This window comes from Leptidea sinapis, chromosome 32 (assembly GCF_905404315.1).
Source record: "Leptidea sinapis chromosome 32, ilLepSina1.1, whole genome shotgun sequence".
NCBI lineage: Eukaryota > Metazoa > Arthropoda > Insecta > Lepidoptera > Pieridae > Leptidea > Leptidea sinapis.
In genome coordinates, this window is record NC_066296.1 from 988,770 (window position 1) to 1,013,081 (window position 24,312).

General features: G+C 36.8%; 1 protein-coding gene and 1 non-coding gene across 2 annotated transcripts; both read right to left on the reverse strand.

The window, feature by feature from the left end:
• Positions 1 to 4,462: 4,462 nt before the first annotated feature.
• LOC126974342 (peroxidase-like) lies at positions 4,463 to 24,130 on the reverse strand. Its single transcript, XM_050821800.1, has 12 exons — positions 23,942 to 24,130; positions 20,086 to 20,329; positions 18,754 to 18,962; positions 18,428 to 18,601; positions 16,340 to 16,533; positions 14,005 to 14,206; positions 12,629 to 12,826; positions 10,916 to 11,099; positions 9,111 to 9,338; positions 6,801 to 6,864; positions 5,433 to 5,631; positions 4,463 to 4,690 (listed from the first exon to the last, which is right to left on the reverse strand). Exons 1-12 carry the CDS (start codon positions 24,114 to 24,116, stop codon positions 4,494 to 4,496), a joined length of 2,268 nt encoding a protein of 755 aa, XP_050677757.1. The 5' UTR covers positions 24,117 to 24,130; the 3' UTR covers positions 4,463 to 4,493.
• Trnas-aga (transfer RNA serine (anticodon AGA)) lies at positions 17,292 to 17,364 on the reverse strand. Its single transcript has one exon. It is a non-coding gene; the product is annotated as a tRNA-Ser (tRNA).
• Positions 24,131 to 24,312: the final 182 nt, after the last annotated feature.

The following is a 24,312-nucleotide window of genomic DNA, read 5'->3' on the forward strand; positions in this document are numbered from 1 at the left end:
GAAAATTTTCAAGACGTGACGTCACCTCTCCGCACTTTCAGCCGACAGACCGCTATATAAGGTGCAGAACTGGTTGAGAGTTGGTAAGCACTTGCGCCAACTGCGGCGGCGCACACACGGCGAACAACGCCAACTGCCCGGTGTTCCGCAAGGAGACGCGCAACCGCCGGGCAGGCACCACTGCACGCACCGACTCAGCTACGCGCGCGCATGCTACCACCGCCTACACATAGGATGCCAACGCGCCCGGCTCGCTCATGGCTGCCGCCAACCAGCCACAGCGACCGGGTAAACGCCGACGCAAGCGCGGTAAACACGCTCAAGTGCGCCAAGGCGTGCCACCTGCCGTGCTACCTACGGACCTCGCACTGCGCCTCGCGCTACTGCGCCCGCCGCACCGCAACCTATCCAGCGCAGCAAAACATCCAAGCCCATCGTGGTCGCCACCCCCGCAAGGCAGGCGAAACGAGTGACGCCGCTGGACCTGCGATTCACCAAGCTTATCAGAACACTGAACCAGGTGCTGATAACCATCCAGGAGCAGCGTGACCCTATCCCCTGGTTGCTTCACGGATCTCTGCGCCTTTTATGGCTGAGCTCCGCATCGCGTTCTGGAACGCTGACGGGCTTTCATCACAAAAAGCCCGTCTTTTCAAGACCTTGCTCTCTCAGCGTCGAGTGGTCATAGGCCTGATTAGCGAGACTCACCTGAGAACCGTGAAAATTGAAGGTTTCCGGATACTATGTCTACCGGGAGGTCCACACCTCGCCGATCGGGACTGCTGACAGGGGTTCAGAAGTCTTGGTGCGTCGGAATGTCATCCACCAACTGCTGCCAGTACCTCAACTGCAGACGTCGCGCTCCCTAGGCGTGGAGATCTGCATCGAGCGTTAGCCCACCCATGTGTTCGCCTTCTACATCCTTCTACTACTTCTATTCGAATCGACTTGCAGTGGCTGATGTCCACACCTTGCTGGACTCGCCTCTGCCCATGATCCTCGCGGGCTACTTCAATGAGAAACACACGGCGTGGAACTCCAACATTGTGAGCCCGGATGGCAGACGCCTCCTGGACGACGCAGACCGCCACGGCTACGAGGTGCTAGGACTAGAGGTCCTGTCGCACTACCCGTACTCTGCAGCCCACATGCCGGACGTCATCGACATAGCCGTCACGCGCGGCCTAACCGCCGCACCGTCGCTAGACGTCCTGGATGACCACCTCATCTCCGACCACCAAGCAGTTCTATTGACGCTGAAGACAACCCCGATGACAACATCGCTACCTTCTGAGGATCGAGCGGAGATATTTGCCTTTGGACCACCTGGAGACGCAGCTTACACCCAACCCAACTGCGGATGTGCAGCACGTAGAGACTATCGAGCGACATTTGAAGAATTACTCCGAGTCGCCGATAGGGCCGATAGAAGACCCCGTCGTGTTCTGCCCTGGACAAGTTCAAAGGATGATTCGACGAACTAGACTACGTAAAGCCCCCGGCCCCGATCGAATCACCAACAAAGCCCAGCGTCACCTACCTACGCGAGCAATCGCGACGCTGACGCGGATCTTCAATGGAATCATCCGTACCGGGCACTTTCCATCGTCATGGAAGCTCGGCTCCTTGGGAATTAGGATGACTCGCATCCTAATTCCCAAGGAAGGCAAGAACATCATGCTGCCTGGGAATTACCGTCCCATCACTCTTCTGTCCACCACCTCGAAAGTCTTCGAGAAGCTACTGTTGCTGCACATCACGCCTCTCTCCTACGCTAACGCCTGGTTCGCGCTGACAAGCGAGACGGGTCGCAAGTCGCTGCGAGCACAGCAGTCGCTGGCGCTTCGCACCATCCCTGGAGCACCACACTTCGTACGGAATCAGGTCATCTCCAGAGACCTGCACATGGAGAGCCTGGATGACTTCGTTCGTCGCCTGAGCACCTCTGTGTTCGTGCGCGCCGATGGAGCGCGATCCCAGCATTTGCGTGGCATCGCGCCATACCATCGACGACCACCGGACATAAGAGGACTACCACGTGACCTAGTCTCCTAGGACACGACCGTTTCCTCGCCGCTGGCTGATGGGCGCTCACCGGTACACTTCCGGCTGGCTTGACCTCGCTGAGCGGCGGGCGCAAGCCAACCACGGACCTACCACCCTGCCGCAGTCCGCAGATCGATCGCGACACTACGCGGGCTCGATCATACTGCAGCAGGATACCACCGGACATTACACCATGGACCAACCGGTCCCACCCAGTGCCCCGCCTGCAGTTGCAAGCGGCGTTCATACCACTGAAAGGGGCCATCGCCCCGAACAGTTACCCCGAGGCCCGTAAGGGCCTACGCGGAAGACCCAGGTGTGGTGAGCATTACTTCACATGAACATCTCACCGAAACTCTGTCCGTTTTCGTATTGATTGTTAGTAGTGAGTAATTATTTAAATTGTGTTGACAGTGACAGGTGGACAGGATGAAGACGTCTATAAAAGGCGACGTCTCCCTAGCGTCGATACATTTTCGCTGCAACAGTTGACTAGTTAGGACGTTACCCTGCCCGATTTCTATTCGAATATTAGTCTTTGTCTTGTTTGAAATTTATTCTTAGAAGCTTAAAACCCCTTTTTGATCTTATTTCCTAATTATATTTTTCAATTTAGTCAAATTGAGGCACACACAAAAGTCCATTAGCCACATTTATAATGTGATAAAAGTATCATTCACGGATATGTTGGTGTCCGCTTACTACTACAAATGCCAAAAGAGATAACCTGGAAAAGATGTCTAAGTCTCAAAGACAAAATTTAACAAATATTTCAGGGAACTTAACATTTTAAGGGATTAAAAAAATACTTAACTGCTACTCCACTGTTGTCACTGTCTAAATCAGGATCTAAATTCAATATACGCAGCGTAAACTGAAATAATGTTAAATAGGCAGCAGCCAAATGTAGTATGAATAGATTTGGCAGTCGAAGCTTAGTATGGAGTCATTTGTGGCATATGTCATATTTCGGCTATGTTTTTGTATGACGTGAATTGTCCATATGTATAGAATATCGTTGTATAAAATTGATGAAAAAAGAAATGTACGATTTAACGTCAAATATTATACACTGTCAACTCATATCTACACATATAAACTAACATAAGAGTGACCAACCATTGACGTACCATAAACAACAGCTAGACTCAAAAATTGTCTCAAGCCAAGCTCTGCCTACGCGTCTATTAGGCAGAGTTCTCGTTTAGTTGTGTTTCGCTTTAAATACAACGCGACTCAATGACAAAAATTAAAAACTGTCCAAATAACAGCACATCCAAACTTAAAAAGGATGGAGTATCGTATTTCAGGTTACAAATTAAAAAAAGTATGTTTTTAATCATTTTACAATATTTTAGAATTCTGTAATTATAGATTTTTTTTATTTATTACACTTTTTTGACACCACACTAGCAAACTAATATAACTTAAATACTAACATACATAATAATATCATATTGTGCAAATGGCGGCCTTATCACTATAATATAGTGATCTCTTCCAGGCAACAATTTGTAATACAGTAAAAGAGAAAAACAGTGCATCAAAATTGTAAGAAAAGTGTCAAAAATATACACACATATAATATATACTATATATAAATAAATATATACTATACTTACTAAAATATAGATTAATATACAAGAGAGTAAAAGAATACGCAAATAAAAAATAGAAACAATACAATTTACATATGTGATCAATAACGTCCTATATCCCTAGTCTGATAGCGGAACGGCAAAAGTATGCATAAAGACAATGTAAGCACACTTCTGTCCTTAGTCGTGTGTCAATCACCAAGTGTAAGCGTGCTATAAAAAAGTGCTCAAATAATATGTTAACGACGCAAAAAAGATGGTGTGACTTATCAGCGGTAAGTTTATCTTATTTATATAAGATTGGTTTGCAAGAAGCGTTAAAAATTTAGTAAAACGAATATTTTTTCATTAAATACGGTAAAATTTTTGACAAGTATTCACATCCCTTTCTCTCCCGCATGTGATTATGACACAGATGAAAGGACGCGACAAGCACACAGTCAGAAATGAAAACTATAGAGTCGCTCTTTTTTTAAAGGTCCATTGAACAATGATTAACAATATTGGATTTTACAGAAAGTCATCGCCGGTGGATGTGAACAGATTACAAGTTAGAAAATGAAAAATCAAATAAGTACAATAAATAATCTGTATACCTCTGTAGTACCAAAAGTTGCCTGAAATACGCTTTTTCCTTCACGAAAGAAGAAAATGTACTAGACAACCAAAACATCCGAATCGAATAACATTAAGACTTCAAGTACTTGTACTACTCATTACGGATTTTCGGCTTGCAATGAAAGGTGCTAGAAACTTCGTTCCTGACGGGGACCCTATAAGCTTTTAACTTTCCAAAATAAATTGTGCTATACAAAAGGTGTTTATCAGTAGTTATTTTTTATTTATTTATCAGTCATACAGCTCGTATTTAGGCCGCTTCCACGCGGTGAGGTCGACACGTGGAATATGATCGTAATCATCACATCTGTACTTGGGGTTGTACGTGGACTCCAGTTCGAATGCCTTCTGCTGAATGTATTTGACCCCGTCGGTGTTGTCACATAGCAAGCGAGCCATTGAAGACTTCTTTATTTCTGCGAGTTGCTCTGAAATAAATATTGTTTTTAAATTGATAAAACACTATATTAAGTTATAACAATAAACATATTATTATTGCTACTATAATACCTTTATTTATTTACAGTGTACGTAATGAACGAATCATTAATTTTTTTATTGTTAATCATTTCTTTTATCTAACACAAGCTAGTCAAAACGTTTGAGTAATTGTGGTGCATCACTTAACATACATTGTATAAAATATAATATAACTATTAATATAGATAAAAAAGGGCGACAATGAGTTTCTTGCAACTTCTTCTCATTAACGTCAATAAATGTTGTCAAAAGGGTGTCAAATATATATCTATCCAAGTGACAGATCAAGAACAGTCTCGTGTGTTCTAAGACGGTGGCAACAACTAATAGAACAGTACTTTTACTTCGTATTAGAGCGCCCGAATCGACGCACGCACACATGCACGCAATTTACATGGCTGCTATAGTTGGGCCATTACAAACGATTTCGGATTATCTATTCAAATGTTAGATTGTTTGATCAAAGAGTGCAGTTCAGATCATTTCCTTTATCATTTTTTTAGTGTGGCACCAATAATATGGTCGATATTAGGGGAATACGAATTTATAATCTCAGCGCTGAATTCAGCTTTCGTCAAATGGTTCTCGTATGGTCTTGCCCATTAAAGGACTAATTATTCATGAATATTAAGACTAATTAGCGTAACAGGACGTTACGTAGCTTTAAACCGCTAGGTCCCAACTCCATACCTGGTGTAAATGAATGTGGCATCTCGCTGTTATCATAAAAGAACCTATCTCCAGTGCGGGTCCGGTAGAACTGCTCAGCCACTATGCACTGCAGCGTGTGCCCCAGAATTGAGCCGTGAATGTCTGTCTCCATTGCACCCCCGACTAATAAGTCAATATCATCCACACTCTCGTACAAGTTAGAAAGTGCGTTGATACGCTGAAATGTATAACAAATCGATTAAGTTATTATTTGAATGCCTAACGTAAAAATTTACCTAAGTACCTAACAAAAAATTAAACAGGCATTTCGAATACGGTCACATAGAACTCTATGACACAACTGTGTCTGCGAAAGATCTTTTTGATATAAGACACTTTTCATCCATTAATGGGGGAATGTCGGTTCCTATTTGGATCTTAAACTTATTGTTTTGCGTTTTCTACTCGTAATACTATACAGGATATTAAACCTTACCTTCACTTGAACAGAAATAAACAGTAGGTATATTATTCACCAAAGAGAGAAAGTTAGTGAGGGTGCAATTTATAAAAAGGCATAAAAGGCATTTATTTTCTCAAAATTTATTCCTTTATAATTCTTTTTGATGTCATTTCTAATATACTATATACTACTACCGCTTCAGAAATAAATGGCGCTCTGAGAGAGAACAAGCGGCGCAAGAAACTCTCCCAGCATTCTTTTTTTGCGCTCTTTATAATGAAAAATACAATATTGTACTGTCATTGCTATTGCTATGAAATAATCATAATCTAGTCCCAGGCTGTCGGATCACTTAGATATTCAGCTGTGGACTATTAGGATTTACGACAGATCCATTTCTTATTAAAACATTTCAATTTATTTATAGATAATGCCTGTGTAGGTACATATACCCGTAAAGGTCTTATGTATCTTATGAAGCCTACTAGAATTAGTTATAAGAAATTTCTTTTTTCTAGTGTTTATAATAATGAAAATCACTATTAAGAGCAAAAAGGTAGAGACTCGAGACGTAGTCGAGGGTCTCAACACGCCCGAGTAGTCCAATAACGCTTAGCCCCGAGTGATACACACTGCTTTATACTTCACCTACGAGAAAAATAAATGCAGAAAGTTATTTGTCTTTTAGACGGCCTTTTATAAATATATTAATTGACTGACTAACGCTGTTTTTCGCGGTTTTTCGTGTCACAAAATATTCACTTTGAGTACCTAAGTCAAAATGAGGAAGACGTGGGAAATTAATTTTTATATAACTTTTCTGTCCGCGTATTTATACGTAATAAAGGACGCACTGTTGGCCCAGTTCTGATATTAATACAAAGGCACATTTTGTAGATGATGTAGCAACTGTTATCAAATACTATATACAAAGGTATACTCACATCTTGAGATATCTCGTTACATAAATCTTGAAATGATGTCGCTCTTCGAAGTCCACATATTTCCCTTAAATTTTCAGAAAAAATAAAAACAAAAACACAACAATTTGTAATGTTGTAAAGTGATAACCCACACTTCTAGGATTAATCACACAATTTAATTTGAAAACAAAATTTTTATTTGTTACACAAATAAAACTGAAAACATTTTTTTTTTATCTCAGGTCAACTCTCAGGTTGTGGCTTCATCTATAGGATATTTATTTACAGTTGATAAAAATAACAATAGAGCATACAAGATTTTATCAACTACACCTCACTCGAACGGTGGGTTTGAAAGAGCGCTCGCACGGAACGAGGTCGCGGGTTCGAGTCCCGCAACGTTTATAAAACAATTTTTGTTTTCAGTTTTATTTGTGTAACAAATACAAAAATACTCTACTTAACATTGAATCCATCTGAGTGCTCAATTTGCCCCATATCCCTTGCTCAACTTACCTCACCCATGGGGTATGTTGAGCAAATATGACTTTCTGTATTTAAACAGCTGTAGCTCTTAAACTCAACTAGCTAGAAATAATTACTATGGACTCTTTTGCTAAGGGATATATTAGTAATTGATCAGTTTGCAGAGCAAGACATTAAGAGTTATCGTTGAGGAGCTATGGCAGCTCAAGTGAAAAATTGCTCAACTAGCCCCGCCCTACCATACCTTAACTGGCTAGGTAAAAGAGGCTAGGTATAAAACTGAATGAACCACATCAATGTAGATGTGGCGTTCAGGTAGATGCTCTTGGGCGTCACGGTCCATCCTGCCTAAGCCCGGCAGGCCGTATCATTCGTCACGCCAGCATTAATGAAGTCATCCGCATATACCAGCTATTTTAGACCCAAATGGTAGTACCCGCCGCGATGGCAAGTGTCCTGATGAAATGACCCTAGTGGCGTGGGACGCGACTTGCGTCTACACTCCGGCTCCTTTTCATGTCCAAGTTACGTAAGTTGGTGCTGGGGCTGCTGCTTCGACTGCCGAAGACAGCAAGCGTCGCAAATATGCTGGTCTCAGTGAATCATACATCTTTGTGCCGTTTGGAGTCGAGACACTTGGCCCGCGGGGCCGCGGAGAATGTACAAAGTACTATATTCTATTTCGGTCGGCGGATCAGTCTAGCTATGCAACATGGAAATGCTGCCAGTATTCTTGTTATGTTTCCCCAATGTTATCACAGTATTGTAAAGGTAGTTTTGTTTTGTTTGAATAAATTTAATTCATTTCAGCCGAACTTTCTAAGGTTACGTGACGTTTGGCGAGTACTATTTCTTTCGTATATTATACTTATAATAAACTTGGTTTTTATTTAATTATTAATTAAAGCCGTTCAAGTTCGAGACGGACTTCACACATAGGGTTCGCTACCATCGTACGAGCTGTAGGTAACACTACTTATTTCCATTTAAAATACTTTACATGTTTTAAATACTTTTTTCCATGGTTTTAACGATTGCGGCTATTTATTGCTATAGGGGCGATACTACTAATCTATTCCGAAATTTCAGCTTTATAACCATTGCAATTTATTTAATACAGACAGGCAGACTGAGACACCTAAAAAAGAGGCAAATAGTATTTTTTGATCAACGCGAGTGTTACACATTTATTTCAATAAAAGACTTTTTAAAGGATTAAGACGTGTGAAGATTTTTGTAATTATTTATTTAACCCGACCTGTTGTGACCTTTCCAGGCTCACGTTTCAACCTCCCGAAAATGTGAAAATGTAACTTTTATGCAAAAACCTAGTAAAAAATTCAGCTTCAATTACACTAGATTTAATCTTTTAAAAGTATTTTATTTAAATAAAAAGGCAAGTTTTATGGTTAGCTCTCCAGCTAAAAAGTGTAAAGGTGCGTACAAATTACGCGCAGCAACCACGCGAGCCCATGATCGACCCGAGTTGACATTCATTTGCCGCGCGAGCCAATATGTTGATATAAATTTAGTAGAACGTGACTACTGCGCGCGGCAGTCGATCCAGCTTGAACAGGCCGCTAGATAGACCAGTTCATTCTTGTAAACCAAATTAACAATAACGTTAAAATTTCTGGCACTTGGAAACTTGGTTAAAAATGCGTGCGAGCGAACGACAGAAGCTTCTTTGATGCGGACATGCGGTCTTAAGAACGGACAGCGAGCGGTTCGCCCCGCCGCTCGCGGCACTTTGGAGCGCGGCGTGTAATGCGTACGCACCTTTATGTTTGTGAGAAAATGAACGTGAATTTCGGAAAAACTAGGGAGAAAAATCAAAATAGGTACCTGTAATCATTATATGAAGCGATTCCGTGATCCCTCCCTCTCTGAATGTCCATGGCTATCAGATCCAAGCCCCACTTGTTGTGCGACTTGAACAGCAGGTTGGTGATTTCCCCCGTACAGTGCGGGTCGGACTCACCAGCCTGTTGGGTTACGAAGCCACGGACCAGGTCGTCGAATGACTCGTCTGACGTTTCCACAAGGCTCGGATTGAAATAATGATCACTTAGCCTGTAGGTATTATTATAAATTGATTATTTAAATTAAACAATTTTGTAAGGATTAAAACTATTATTATTATTATTTTGGTTTCGTGACCTTTCCAAGGTATTTATTTATTCAGGAGGACTTCTATAGGAATATTGTCTGTTGCATCATTTTACATTTTATATTGTAATTTGAAATGATTTGTAAATCGATGTACTTAAATGTAAATCTTGATATAAAAGAGTGGCAATGAGTTTCTTGCTACTTCTTCTCATTAGCTCAACCCTTTACAAACTTAGCGGTAGATTCAATGAGAAAAATTTTTTTTTTTTGACATTCATAAGTGTCATTTCCGTGACCTACATGAATAAACTGATTTTGATTTGAATAAATTGATTATTTTATAGTCTATTTCTTCGTCTGAATTACGCAGTAAACTGTTCCACCATGGATGTGTGGTGCTTCTCTACAGTGCTTGTCTTACAACCTAACTAAGGAATGACTTATGCGGTGTTTCAAGGACCATACGACGCTGATAACGATCCTGTGATTATGGCTATGCTGCAACAGAGTATGGGCGGTGCTGATCACGTACCACATGTGACCTGACCTCGTTTGTAAAAAAAAAACAAAGTATAAGTTATTTACGCTCTAGGTGTCTATAATTCTCAATAGCGATGCCAACCAGAATTTTGTGTTTTTAAGAAACCTGAGCGGCAATGATTTGCAGTAGACATGTTTATCATAAAGATAATAAATAAAACATTGTTTAATAATATAGTCTCTAGAGTTTTGGAGACGTCAAAATCAACGAAAATTTGCCTGAGTTTTAGACAAAGTAAATTTAACAAACAAGAACAAACATAAACTTGTTATGTATACTACTTTCTCGTGGAGATTTAACGACTAACTTCGAGTTGTTGTATAATTGAGATGACGTAATATCATATATTTTAAGTATCTCAATAGCTCTCTATTATTAATAGTAGTATATATACTAATAACAGAGAGCTATTTTTTCCTTCGGTTACAATACTAAAACTACTGAACTGATCGGAGTAATAACTACTGATATCATAAGATGCAGCGTGTTTCGTAGAAGATAGTTATATGGTGGTTACTTATCCGGGACCTATATTTTTTTTAACTTAGAAATACCTATATATTCGCAATACAAATAATTCAGTCAATGATATTTAATTACATATGACAATTCATACAATGAGCGGGCGAGATCCATAGGAGAACCAAAGTTACCAACATAGCCCAGATGGTTGCGAAACTGAAGTGGCAGTGGCAGAGCACATAGCTCGACCACCACATATAGCTCCACACATAGCTCGTCCACCTACCGAAAGACATAGTGTTGGTTGGCCCCCACAAGATGGACTGACGATATGGTCAAGATCCCCGGAATACATACGAAGTCGGCGATCTTTGGGAGAGCCTTTGTCCGGCAGTGAACGTTTTCCGGCTGATGATGATGATGATGTGTACTTAAATATCCTTGAAGCTTCTCCAATTTTATTATAATATCTGTCATGTATTGTTATTATATCTATCACTCTTTTCTTTTAACAAGTATCATTAAAATATTTTACTTATATAAATACGCCGCCTGATAATCAGCTGGGCAGCTCATCAGGGAGTCCGGTACCATCGTATGTAGATATCTGAACGCGCCGGCTCCAAAGCCGTTGATCACTCCTGGATTCACATCCTCACTGTAGTCTCGGCTGTAGAAAGATGTCGGTGATATTCTGTAGTAACGGATGTAGTTCTCACCTAAAACATATTAGCAGATTCTCTTACAGTTCACAAGTTTTCCGATGCGTTTGTATTTGAAATAATATGATATTATGAAACAAGTGTCACAATACAGTAATGGAATAGTAGTAGAATAAATAGTACTTTAATATCGTACTAAAGCGACCGAATCGACGCACGCACACATACATATAACTTACACGGCCGCTAAGCAATCTTGGGGAGACAAAACTATTAATCGCCACGCCCGCGCCGTACGCCGACGAGACTGATCGCTGTCCGCCGCGCCGTCTTCGTCGTCGTCATAACGTGGCATTAGTAATTATATTTAAGAACAGCATTTAAAACAAATATTTTAGCATTACTAATTTATAATATAACTATGTGATAAATAATCATTAAATTAACATGTTTCATTCACGAACCTAAAACAAATAGGTACAATAAAAATCTAAACTATTTTACTTTTTGTGTGTACCATCCTTAAAACTCCGCCTCGACGTAGGTATAAAGGAGAAGCTGGCGGTCTGCAGTCCATTTTGGACTTGTACCTTTAATGTACTTTTGATAGACAGAAAGTAATTTTATTATTAATTTGCACAAATGAAAAATAAATTAATTAAAAAACAACCGACTTCAAAAACAATAGATGCACTAAAAAGTAAAAAATAATTGCGTATTTTTATACAATCTAATTAATTCATCTAATTTTAGTTACGATTATTGTTGGAATCGGTGTCCTTCCGCCGCGACCCGCTCACGCCTATCGCGTCCTCACGACTCAAGCACATCTCACCTATAACTATGTACTCGTATGTAGTTACAAACCTATCTTGGATGACCGTCGAGTCCGTTACTCTTACGAGCTCCGTTACTTTGTCATGGATTCCATAATCAGAACCCAACCAAACTACCTTTGAAGTATATCCTTTCCAATAAAAAAAGAATCATCGAAATCGGGTGGCGCGATATTGAGTTATTCGTAAATTTATCATCCACATACGTATAGCAAATTTAAAACTTTCTCATGGTTTTTTCATGGATGCCATTGTCAGATCTGGACCAATCATAATGGGACCACACGGGAAGCACCAGCTTTCAAATAAAAAAAGAATTATCAAAATCGGTTCACCCAGTCGAAAGTTTTGAGGTTTGTTAACATAAAAAAAAGAACATACCGACGAATTGAGAACCTCCTCCTTTTTAGAGAGGGTCAATTTTCGTCTTCTATCATGAATAAAATCTAAACTATATATTTTACAATAATAATACGTATTTGAGATCCTTGTAAGGAGCTCTATCATTTGATATATGACACAGTAAGGTTTGCTAAACTGTTTCTTTACATCCTAATCTGTCCGCCGAAAATTTTCTTTGTACATCTATGTTTGGGTCATAGGATAACACCATTCTACAAATCTGATTTAGTCCGGTAGATTTGGAGCAAATTGGGTGTGATAGATGGACGGACAAACAGATAGACGACGGCACGAGTGATACTATACTATACGGAACACTAAGAAATAATTTATTTTGATGATACTCACCAAAATTGAAGGGCAGCCATTCCTGGTACGTAATATGTTGTATTTCAGCGATCACTATCCTCCTGGCTTCTTGGAACAGTTTCTCATCACTCCACAGCGGGTTCAGAGAGCTCAGGATGTCCGCAATACGGTTGTGTTCTCGCAACAGTATTGTATGAAGAACGGCTAATGTCGGGGTCTGGTTGATTCTGCTATCCCCTAAAATATTTGCAGAAATAAAAGGAATATAAGGTCTTAACATCTTATGGCTCAAACTTTTGGGTTCAATCATGTCTACTACTCGGCTAAGTCGAGTTATTAAGTCTTTTGTGGGTCTATAAATATACAATAAGATCCCAGAAAATGTTCATAACAAATGTATTACGAAATTCAAAAGAATTGTTAACGTTTGTGTGGTAAAGGTATGAAAAATCTGAAATGGAGCGACCGCCCTCAGGCTATTAAATAATAAATTTTATTCTACGATATTGCATTGTAACGATATTTTTATGAAAAAAAAGCCCGCTGAATTTCTTGCGAGCGTTCTTCTCAGGTCTGAGGCATACTTTTTCGAATGGGTAGCAGTTTTTGACATTCAATAGGTGATTTCATACTTATACTATTTTGAATAATAATATTTGAATTTGCATAATAGGCAGGTCTCATCACCTACCATCAGATGAACTTGTTACTAGTCTCGTTTCTTTTTCTAATAAAAAAAAGTAATCTATAGTTGAGACATTGCAATTTAAATTGCAACGCTGCCGATATTAATACAATATTTGTGCTGCAGAAGAGGGCTATTCGCGCTACTTATAACCTATGTCCTAAAGAATCATTGAGAGCAAAATTTAAAGAAATTAATATCTTGACTGTTGCTTCTCAATATATTCTTGATAATGTAATGTATGTTTATAGGCACATAAGTGAATTTGCCAGAAACTGTCATAACCATAATGTTAACACCAGGAACAGACATAAACTTATGATGCCTACTACTCGGCTAAGTCGAGTTAGTAAGTCTTTTGTGGGGCGATGTATATGCTTTTACAACAAGATCCCAGAAAATGTTCAAAACAAAAGTATAACGTTATTCAAACGAATTGTTAAAAAACGTTTGTGTGGTAAAGGTTACTAAAACATAAATGACTTTCTTAATGATACCACAGATTGGGAATGGAGTGACCGCCCTCAGGCTATTAAATAATAAGTTAAATTATTACTTTGTAAACATATTTATTCGATAAAAAAAAAGCCCGCTGAGTTTGTTGCAGCCATTCTTCAGGCATTCATTTTGGAATGGGTGGTAGTTTTTGACTTTCAATAAGTGATGTGACATCCTATTTTGAATAAAAATATTTGAATTTGAATTTGAAAACCTAGTTACCATTTCTTACCTGCATGGTAACAAGGCTCAGACATATTTCTCAGGTCACACACAGCCGTCTTATCATCCACTGTCGGAAGAAAACCTTTCTTGCAATTAGTTCGTGATTCCTCCTTGAGCCTGCCGCCACTTTTCTTTCGAAGTTTCACAGCCAGCTTTGAGTCTGATCCGTATAGAGGGGATCCGTCCAGGTAACTTGTGACTGTATTCATCTATAATAAAATGTAATTCAGTATTGTGTATTCTGTTTATTGATATTGTAACAGAAGGAAGAATAATTTAAGTTCTTATCCCTTATTGTATTAAGGTCTAATTATATATTATCAATTAATTAAATTAAAATTCTCGTGTCTTGGTGTTTATTACCAAACTCCTCTGAAACGGTTAACCCATTTGATTGAAAATTTTTGTGTATATCGGTCTGAGAATTGGTCAACATCTATTTTTCATACCCCTTAATGATAAGACCACCCTAAATATTATTTTTATTTTATTGACAATTTTTTTATTTTTATTTAAGTATGATTCAGCATTAAAATACATACAACTACAACAATTACTTTGCCTACGATCAACACCTATTTTTGTATCGCAATTTTTATATTATTCTATCCCACCCACAGACAAATACGCAATAGAGTTGCAAGATGGCAATCGAATACAATAATTGTAGTACCATATATTGGGTAGGTCTGAGAATCAGTCATAGTGTATTTTTTGCCCCAAAATCTATAATTATTGATTTTTTTAATTATGGCATTTATATGGCAATACAACGTTTGCTGGGTCAGCTAGTAATGTATAAAATTCAATGTTTGTATATTAGTATTTAATGCGTTGTTCCAACGTTCATCAGAGAATTTAGTGACGTATGGTTTGACAGATCTGCTGTGAAACAATTTCATTGTATCAACAGGGAGCATATTTTACGAAATAATTCATGATGTTATGAAATATTATTGACAAATTCATAAAAACCAGTATTATATTTATCATGTACATAACATCCGTCTGTCGAGTCAGCTAGTAATATTATATTATTTTGGTATATATAGAATTATTTAGCTTGCTTTGTGAGCATTAATTTTGTAATTTTTAGTTATCATATATCTATAACACGGTTCGTCATGTTCTCTAAAATTGTATTGCTTGCGGCGACGTCGTATGCCTTTTTATAACCGACTTCAAAAAGGAGGAGGTTATCAATTCGATCGGTATTTTTTTATGTATGTATACCGATTACTCTGATATTTATAATCCGATTTACGTAATTTTTAAAATTTTTACATAGTTTGGCCCAGTAGCTTTCATTTTGTGAACATTATTTATGAAAATTTTTGTTTACCTCGGTCATATACGACTTTTTAGGCGTTTTAATTCAGGTTGATTATATATTATAATTATCAACTGACACTAAAAAGTAAAAAAAACTACGTTTAAAAAAAACCAACTTCAAAAACTGAAAAGTATCAAATATCTAAAAATTTAATTTAATACACCTTTACACATATTGATAGCTTTGAAGTCGGTGCCGGTGTCGGTGAAATTTTTTTTGAATACATTTACGTATTGAAGACCCCGAAGAGGGACCCATATGTCGGGCTCAGGTGTAAACACCCCGACTAAAAACCTCTGTACTGATAGCCCTAAAGGCTTTTACAGCGAAGCCTGGCGGGGGCCTTGGAGGCCGAAAATGTAGCTCACAGGCGCGGGGCGAGACTTCGCACTCGCCGCCGAGTGCAGTGATATATGTATGTGTGTTCATAATTATGTGTAAATGTATATAAGTGTAGAGTATTTGTGTGTAGTGTTATTGCTTCGTGTGCCGGGTCGTCTCCTTCCCTCAAATATGTGCGAGGTCCATGCGTTAACTCGTGAACGGGTGCTGCTTCTGGTGCCATGGAGCTTCGACCTGTTATAGTGAAAAAATCTGTGTATTTATTAGATGCGATTACTAATTATGTATGTCAGTAATCACGACCACCATGTTCACGAAGCATCCTTACACAAACAATGAATTCAAGCTCTGAAGGTTGATGCATCTATTATCATACGATAATTTATATATATTTAGTTAATTATTATTTTAATGTTTTTTGCTTCGTTAGGCCAAATAATTTTAACTTGTTGTGTGCATACATAAGTACACACACACTTTTTTTTTAATTGATTTTGCGGAGTGAGACTTCCGTACTTGTACTACTATATATTCTTTGGTCGTATATTGTCAGTATGATGCAAATAAAAGGTGGGCTTGGATGGCAAGACTAAGTTGTGGGTCAATTCTTTAAAGCCGCATTCTCAGAGAGATCAGTGTACGTGTGCGTGTGTGTGTGTGTACTCGCCTGCTCCGCATACCCCATGCTGCAGTCATCTCTAGTTGTAGTGACGCTCCTGACAAAGTTAAGACATTTGATGTCGAAGTGACAATAGAACGGGTCGTTGTCGGGGACGCAGATGGGAATACATTTGTCATTCCTCAAGTCTTGGGGAAGCACATCGACACCATTCCCCAGGCAACACTGGATACCTCCCTCGTCTGAAACAGTTTGGACTTTAAATAATTTATATGTATTTTAACATCCTTTGCACAGGATGCCGGCTAGATTATGGGTACCACAACGGCGCTTATTTTTGCCGTGAAGAAGTAATGTGTAATCATTATTGTGTTTTGGTCTAAAGGGCGCGCTAGCTAGTGAAATTACTGGGCAGATGAGACTTTACATCTTATGTTGTAGTGCCACACAGAATTTTTGGGTTTTTCTAGAATCCTGAGTGGCACTACATTGTAATAGGCAAGGCGTATTCATTACCATCTTACTCGCCTCGTCGCTTATTATAATTAAAAAAATATCTTGATAGAGCCCGTTCCTGTTATTCAACACATGACAACAGATTTATTACTTTAGTGTGGTTGACAGCTACGTCTTACACTCTCGCGATACGACAGTCACTTTGCTTTAGTGCGCACGCAGCGTTTGCTAAAAATAGAGGCTAACTGTTCGCCACTATTTTTTGAAATATGTTCACAGTCTATTCAGACTTATAAATTTTCTAAGCATTGGATCATAAATGTATCAATATAAACAAAAATAAATAAATTCTCAGGATATTGACATACTTATTACCAAATTCACGACGTATCTACTAAGTAGTTCATTTCTGACTGTCAATGTTATACTAATCGTGTTTTAGAGAATTTCATAATGGATAATAATAGATATTATAAACAATTTGTTATGTTTTTTTTAAAGTGATAACCCTCACTTCTAGGATTAATACACAAATAAAATTTTATGAACGATGTGGGACTCGAACCCGCGACCTCTCGCGTTCTGTGCGAGTGCTCTTCCAACTGAGCCAACCGTTCGAGTGATGGATCGTTGATAAAATTGTATGCTTAGTTCAACTCTCAGGTTGTGGCTTCATAAAATTTTATTTTCAAATAATATTTGTGTAATTAATCCCAGAAGTGAGAGTTATCACTTTAAAAACATAACAATTTGAATAGGTATTATTACTACCTTCGTCGAAGACGTTTCGAATTCTTAGAAATAAGAATTTTCGACAAAAATGTATCGAATAAATGTCTTCCAAGCGTGTTTTCAGGCATCGGAAAAAAAAAGTTTTGAAAGTACATTATATTATTAGTACATATATTATTATATTTAAATTTCTCTTTGATTGGATATTTCCTTAGATATTTGGTTTATTTATAAACTCGTCAAAATGTCATAATAAAATTGAGGAAGCCTAGCCTTAAAAAATTAAGTCACAATCAAGAGGATCTCTCTCTCTGTCTATTTCATGCACAGATATAACGATAATGACAACAATACACATAATTATAAATTTTTGGCTTTTAATTAGACTGGAATCTAACCATATTTTGCAGTTTTATCACTCAATTCTTTAACTTTCTATTTTAATACTAGCTGACCCGACTGACGTTGTTCTGTATACATAATATAATAATAAAATACATTTTTTTTAATAATTTGTCAATAATATCTCAAAACATCAATAATTATTTCATAAAATATACCTACCCTGTTGTCCCTGTTGTTATAATGAAATTGTCTCACAGCAGAACTGTCAAACCGTGCGTCAATAAATTCTCCCACAGAAAATATGTCCATACAAAACAAATATTGGAAATAAAAATAATTATGGGTCCCAAATCGAAATAAAAAGTATCCTATCTCTCAAGTTGGTCCAAACTGCACTCCATGAAGTAATCACCATTAAATTAAGGAGTCCATTGAGGACAAACATTGTGACACGAGATTTATATATATTAAGATTTAATATATGCATAAAATCAAACTGATTTATGATTTATTACTATATAATTATTAATAATTATCATTATACTATTTGCTACTTCTATACTAATAATTCATAAATACATATTATTTTTAATTCATACACACCTGTAGTTTCCATAACCTGGAATACGAGGTCATGAGTAACGAACTGTCCCCATTGCATGTTTAGATAAGTAAACACACGACTGGATAAAGGTCTATCAGTGAACAGCCTTGTGGAAAGAAGCCGAGGATTTGGCAGAGGACCACCACTTTTGGCTGTTGGCATCGCGTATATACCTGAAAACGGAAGTAAAGATAAATATCCAACTCCTTATATTATAATTACTGACTCCTTCAATGTGTAAGAAATCATTTGCGGAATTATGCTGGTATTTTCCAATCCTAGTCCTATATCTAGCCCTTACTCGTTACAATACTGTTTCAATTACCGTCTGAATAGCGCGGCGTTGCAATCCTATTGAAGGGTGCTCCAGTTCTGCCCCAGCCAGGGTGCTCCAAGTTGTTACAGGTTCCATCAATACTTCTATATTTATCACAAGAATGACATATTTTGGTATAGGGCTTGCAAAAATAATCCTTCGGCCGAATTAATTCGTTTTCTAAATATGACAGGAATGTGTTTGGGGTCACTTTTGAGCTGAAAATTAAAAAATATTGTACGTGTACTTTAGTAATCCTAATATCACATAATATTCAAGATATATTTTATTTAGATTCTTGAAAACGGTTAACAGTATTAAAGAAATTTACTAAATTTTAGGTACGCTAATCCGATATACCCAAAAGACTTATTTCATATATGCTATACATCCACCAGTAGAGGTCGGGCACCCAAGAACCAAATGAACAATATTTTTTCATTTAGCACCAGATGGTAAGCTAGAATGAGTTATAGCAAGAGCTTCCAGCATCTTTTCCAAATACAAAATGGAATTACACGAAAAGGTCAGGTATTCAAAGTTCTAGGGGCAGCTAAAAATAAATCCAGATAAATCTTTTCAAATTACTTAAATATAATTTAGGGTTTGACTTATAAACGATAATCTAAATGCTATCTTTTTTCATCGTAATTTTTCAATAAAAATGTTTTATGTTCCACTACAGACTTTCGATACATTTTCCTAGACAACATTCCGAATCGAGTTATCCATCGCTTGTTTATTTTTAGGAGTTTTATCGAGAATTAAAACGTTTTTGAACTTGTCGACAAGATTATAAATTCTTTACGATTGCGGGATTTTTTCTAAGTTCTCGACATAATATTTATTGTATTCCATATAACTTTCAAATTTGAGTAAAGAGTAGGTACTTTACATTCGCCTGTTGGTATTGTATAGCATAAGCAAAATACTTAAGGAATTAATGAATTGAAGCAAATTTTTATAATTAATGCTTCATTAATAAGCCTATCGAGGTTTCTTCAAAATATTTATTTATATGCGGTTTCTCTCACATAAATGCTTTATGTGGCATTCTAACCATTGCATTAGAATTTCATTTAATTTTCCGTTAATCAATATGTATTATTTTATTTAACGTCAATAATTTGGTCATCACCCAACAGGCAAATTTTTAATATTAGGTTAAGTTAGGCCATTATTCCAATTTATGCAAATTTTGGTTAATGAATCTTTTATCTTATTAAATATTAAATATTAAATATTAAATAATACTAGTTTAGGTAAATCGTCATTATTTTCTTTGGTAGAATAATAAAACGATAACAAAACGTCTGAGTAGTTAAAAACAAGTGATATTACCTGGTACATAACTTCATTTGCATTAGTTTCGTTGCTGTAACTAATTCATTGGAAACTTCTATTGACTTCTTCAGCTCTCTGGGAATTTTCGGTGAGAAGAAATGAAGTAGTGCGGGGGAGCATGATTCTAATGTGACGCCATTTTTGACGAGCTCGTTTGCCCGTTTCGCTGCAGCTCTGGAAAGTTCTTTCCCGCAGCGAACACAATCTGAGACCGTTTCCGCGGGGATTAAACAGTCTTCATCTGTAATTGTGAAATTAAAAGTAGGTATTAGATGAAAATCATTGAGGTTTTCATGAGTATCCATTACGGAATTGATTCAATTCTATGTAACTGGATTAAATTCTATGTATTACAACTATTAAAACATAAAATCACATACGTAGTTTTATGTCTTGTTGGAATGTCCAAGATATATTTTAAAGACGGTGTCTTGAAAGACTTTGTTGAAGTCTAGAAATAATTTTTACAAAAAGTGATCTGCCTAATGGTGGTTTTTCATCAATATAGAGTTATTGGAACGAAGTTCCTTACGGCAGGCTTGGAGGGGATAGGGATTTTGCTGCGCGACCGAACTGAAAAAAATGTGAAAGTAAAACCGTAAGAAAAAATCCGTGGAAAAAAGTGCGTGGAAAAGTGCGTGGATTAAAACCGTTAAATGAAACGTGCGCAGGCGCGACAGTCGCATTTACAAGCGAATAGTGTATATATTATCAATATTATTATATTAATATATGATAACGATTATAGCAATATTAGAACGATTTTTTTTTGCAATTTGTGTCGATTCTACATTAGCCGAAGGAACTTTGTTCCTACCTGGTGTCCCACGACACCACATCATTTTATATTTGTGATTATTATCCGCGTATCAGGACAGCAAGATCCTCTTATTTTGACACATTTTTAACCTTATAGTCAAAGTCAAAGTCAAAGTTTTTATTTGCATAAACATGTTAGATTGATGTTACATAAATATTATAAAGTACATGTTTGCCACATTTATGACGTGCAAATTTTATAAAATAGGTATTAGGATGACTAAGATAATATTTTGTACCTATTCTTCCCATAAATATTATTACAAGGAAGAGACTTTTGTTTCTATTGCATAAAACATTAAAAAATACTTTCAAAAACATCTCCATTGGCTTTAAAACAATCCTTTAAACAATGAGTCAAGCTATAAGTCTTCATCACTGATAAAATCAGAAACTTTCGTTTTCATCCAAGTAGAAGAGTATTGCTGAAAGGTCATAAAATAACTTTTTTTTATGAAAATAAGGGATGTGACGAGCAGGACGTTCAGCTGATTGAATTGAAAAACCCCAAAAATTCTGAACGGCACTACAACTGCGCTCGTCACCTTGAGGCATAAGATGTTAAGTCTTATTTGCCCAGTAATCCAGCCGGCATCCTGTGCAAAGGAGCCTCCAGGTGAAAACTTCTCAATAAACGTAACAAGGCTTGAAGTATTGGACAGAAATTATAGATGTCACTGTGTACCCACTGCTTGTAAGGATCATTGCTATTTTGTTGCCTTTGCGACGAATTTTAATTAAATATTTATATAAATAGTCTAGTCACCAAACTCAAACTCCTCCTTCCTCCTACGTTGTGTTAAAATAATAAAAACTCATTTTTAATAAACTATTATAAACAGAGATAGAAAAAAAAATTGTTAATTAGTTAACAAATTTTGGTAAGCCAAAGTAAGTATAAATTAAAAAAAAAAAACATTTTTTTCTAACGGCTATTTATTCCTTACAATTTCTGGATGATTACAAAATTTATTGAAATATTTAAATACTAAAAATATATTTTATTTGGTATACTCTCTTTAGCGGTAGTTGAACCATAGCGTCGAGGTGCGTACAGAAGGTATAAAAGGCATTTTATTTCTCAAAATTGATTCGTTTAGAATTATTTTTGATGTCATTTCTAATATACTAGATACTACTACCGCATCGGAAACAAATGGCGCAGCATTCTTTTTTTTGCGCTCTTTTCAATAAAAATATACAATATTGTACAGTCATTTCTATCGCTATAAAACAATCATAATCTAGGACTAGGCTGTCCGATCACACAGATATCCAGCTGTGGACTAGTAGTATTTACGACAGAGCCATTTTTTAATAAAAAATTTAAATTTATTTATCGATAATGCCTGAACAGTGGCTGGAACTTTATTTAAAAGAGTATACATTTACTCTTAAAGCTATTATGTATCTTATGAAGCCTACTAGAATTAGTTACAAGCAATCCCTTATTTCTTGTGTTATAATAATGAAAATCACTATTAAGAGCAAAAAGGTGATGGTTTTTGTGAACATATATTAAATTTCTATAAATGTACTGACAATGAACAGTCATAATGTTTATTTCTTTCAATTTGACTGTCTATAACCAAGCTGATATATAGCACGATCAGCTTTTGCAGAGCGCGTTTTTTATTGCGCTCATAACGCGCGTTATGTGCGAACCTCCCTCGTACGTCTGTTTCCGCCATTCAGCCGCGAGCGTGAAATGCTGGTTTTGCGTGCACAAGACGTCGAAACTATAAGATATTGTTACAAAGTGAAAAAAAACCTTTCGTGATACATTGCAGTGACTTCAGCGAATTCTTTCATTGCATTTCATGTTACATTTCACCAATCTGTACGCACCATTAGGACTCCGTGGAGAGTCTCCACTGGAGACCTATTTTCGGCATTCAATTAAAATTATAAAAATAGTGAGTTCCGGGAGTCTTCTCCGGAAATTTCCTCCTCTTTACGGGGCTTGATGGCGGGATATAATCAAAGATTTCAATAGAATAGATATTTATTATATTTTATATAATTAACTTCTAAATTAGAAAAGTTACAATATAAAACAAGAGCCAGCCAAATACATTAGCTTTATTGTGATATTGCAAATCTTCTGATAATACTGAAGCAGGTTATTTAGACTTTTATCAAATCAACATTATATTCTTCTGAAGCTTAATTTAAATTTTAAACAAATTTTAAATTTTAGTCAAGTAAGGCAATGAAATCTTCGTTGCCCTACTGTTCGTTCAAGCCAATTTTATTTTAATTTGTAATGAACTTTAAGTATTTCTGAAATATTAGATTAAATCCCCTTAAATAACATCGTTTACTCTTCTTCTTATTAAAAAATCGATAGGAATTAAGAAACATATCTATACAATGTGTTATGTTTTTAAAGTGATAACCCTCACTTCTAAGATTTATACACAAATGAAAATTGAAAAAAAAAATATGAATGATGCGACACTTGAACCATTAATCAAATCAATTTACTAATATGCAAAAATTGGAGTTCAACAGGCTATTAACTGTAAAGTAGATCCTGTAGATGAAGCCTCAACCTGAGAGTTGAACAAAGCATACAAGATTTTATAACGCTCGAACGGTTAGGTCAGTTCGTTAGAGCACTGGCACGGAACGCCAAAGGTCGTGGGTTTGACTCCCGCATCGTTCATAAAATTTCAAAATTTCAAAGTTTATTTGAATTCCTATACAATATACAGATTACAGACACAGAGAGAGAGTAAAATGTTTCATGTACCTAAGTTATCATAAAAAATCAGAACATAATTTTACTAGAATCAAGAAAATTTATAAATATTATAAACAATGAAATTATTTCATCCAAATTGAAGAATAACCATTTCTTATTACAGTTCAGATTTTCCGAAATGGTGGTAAATTGCTTAAGTACGTGATCATTTTAGTCCTTGCAATGTTTATTTGAGTAAAATATAATATTTTGGAACTTATTCTAACAGTGCTCACAAGCTCCCTCATTTTTCCATTGTAAAAAATAAACAAGAGAAGTGATACTAACCAGGAGAAGAAAGGCTGAATAAATCCTTTATTTTAGTTGTTGTGCTGGACAGAATGGGACACAGGTCTGTGATGACGTCATCCAACAAACACTCCAAGCCCGAAGCAAAACAACCGCTAACACATAGACACAACAGAAACACACTTGAAATAATCACACATATTTTGAAATACATATCTTATTAAAATAATTTAAATAGATATTTAACTTGTTTTCACACTGGCAATATTTCGGCCGCTAAAATACTACTTATATTCAATGATATTAAAGAAATGAGGCTGAATGACATTCGACCGTTGCCTGTCCCGGACGTAACATATAAAACATAAAATAATCAAATAAATATTTTTTAACACGGCTTGATAGGTTAA

Bases quoted from the DNA above. Each gene is read 5' to 3' on its own strand.
- LOC126974342 (XM_050821800.1), bottom strand. From the start codon at position 24,116: ATGTATTTCAAAATATGTGTGATTATTTCAAGTGTGTTTCTGTTGTGT. The intron at 9,339-10,915 runs GTAAAATATTTT...TAATACCTACAG, and splicing joins CAGGCGGCGTATTTATATAA to GCTAAGTGATCATTATTTCA. The intron at 5,632-6,800 runs GTGAGTATACCT...TATACATTTCAG, and splicing joins GTAACGAGATATCTCAAGAT to CGTATCAACGCACTTTCTAA.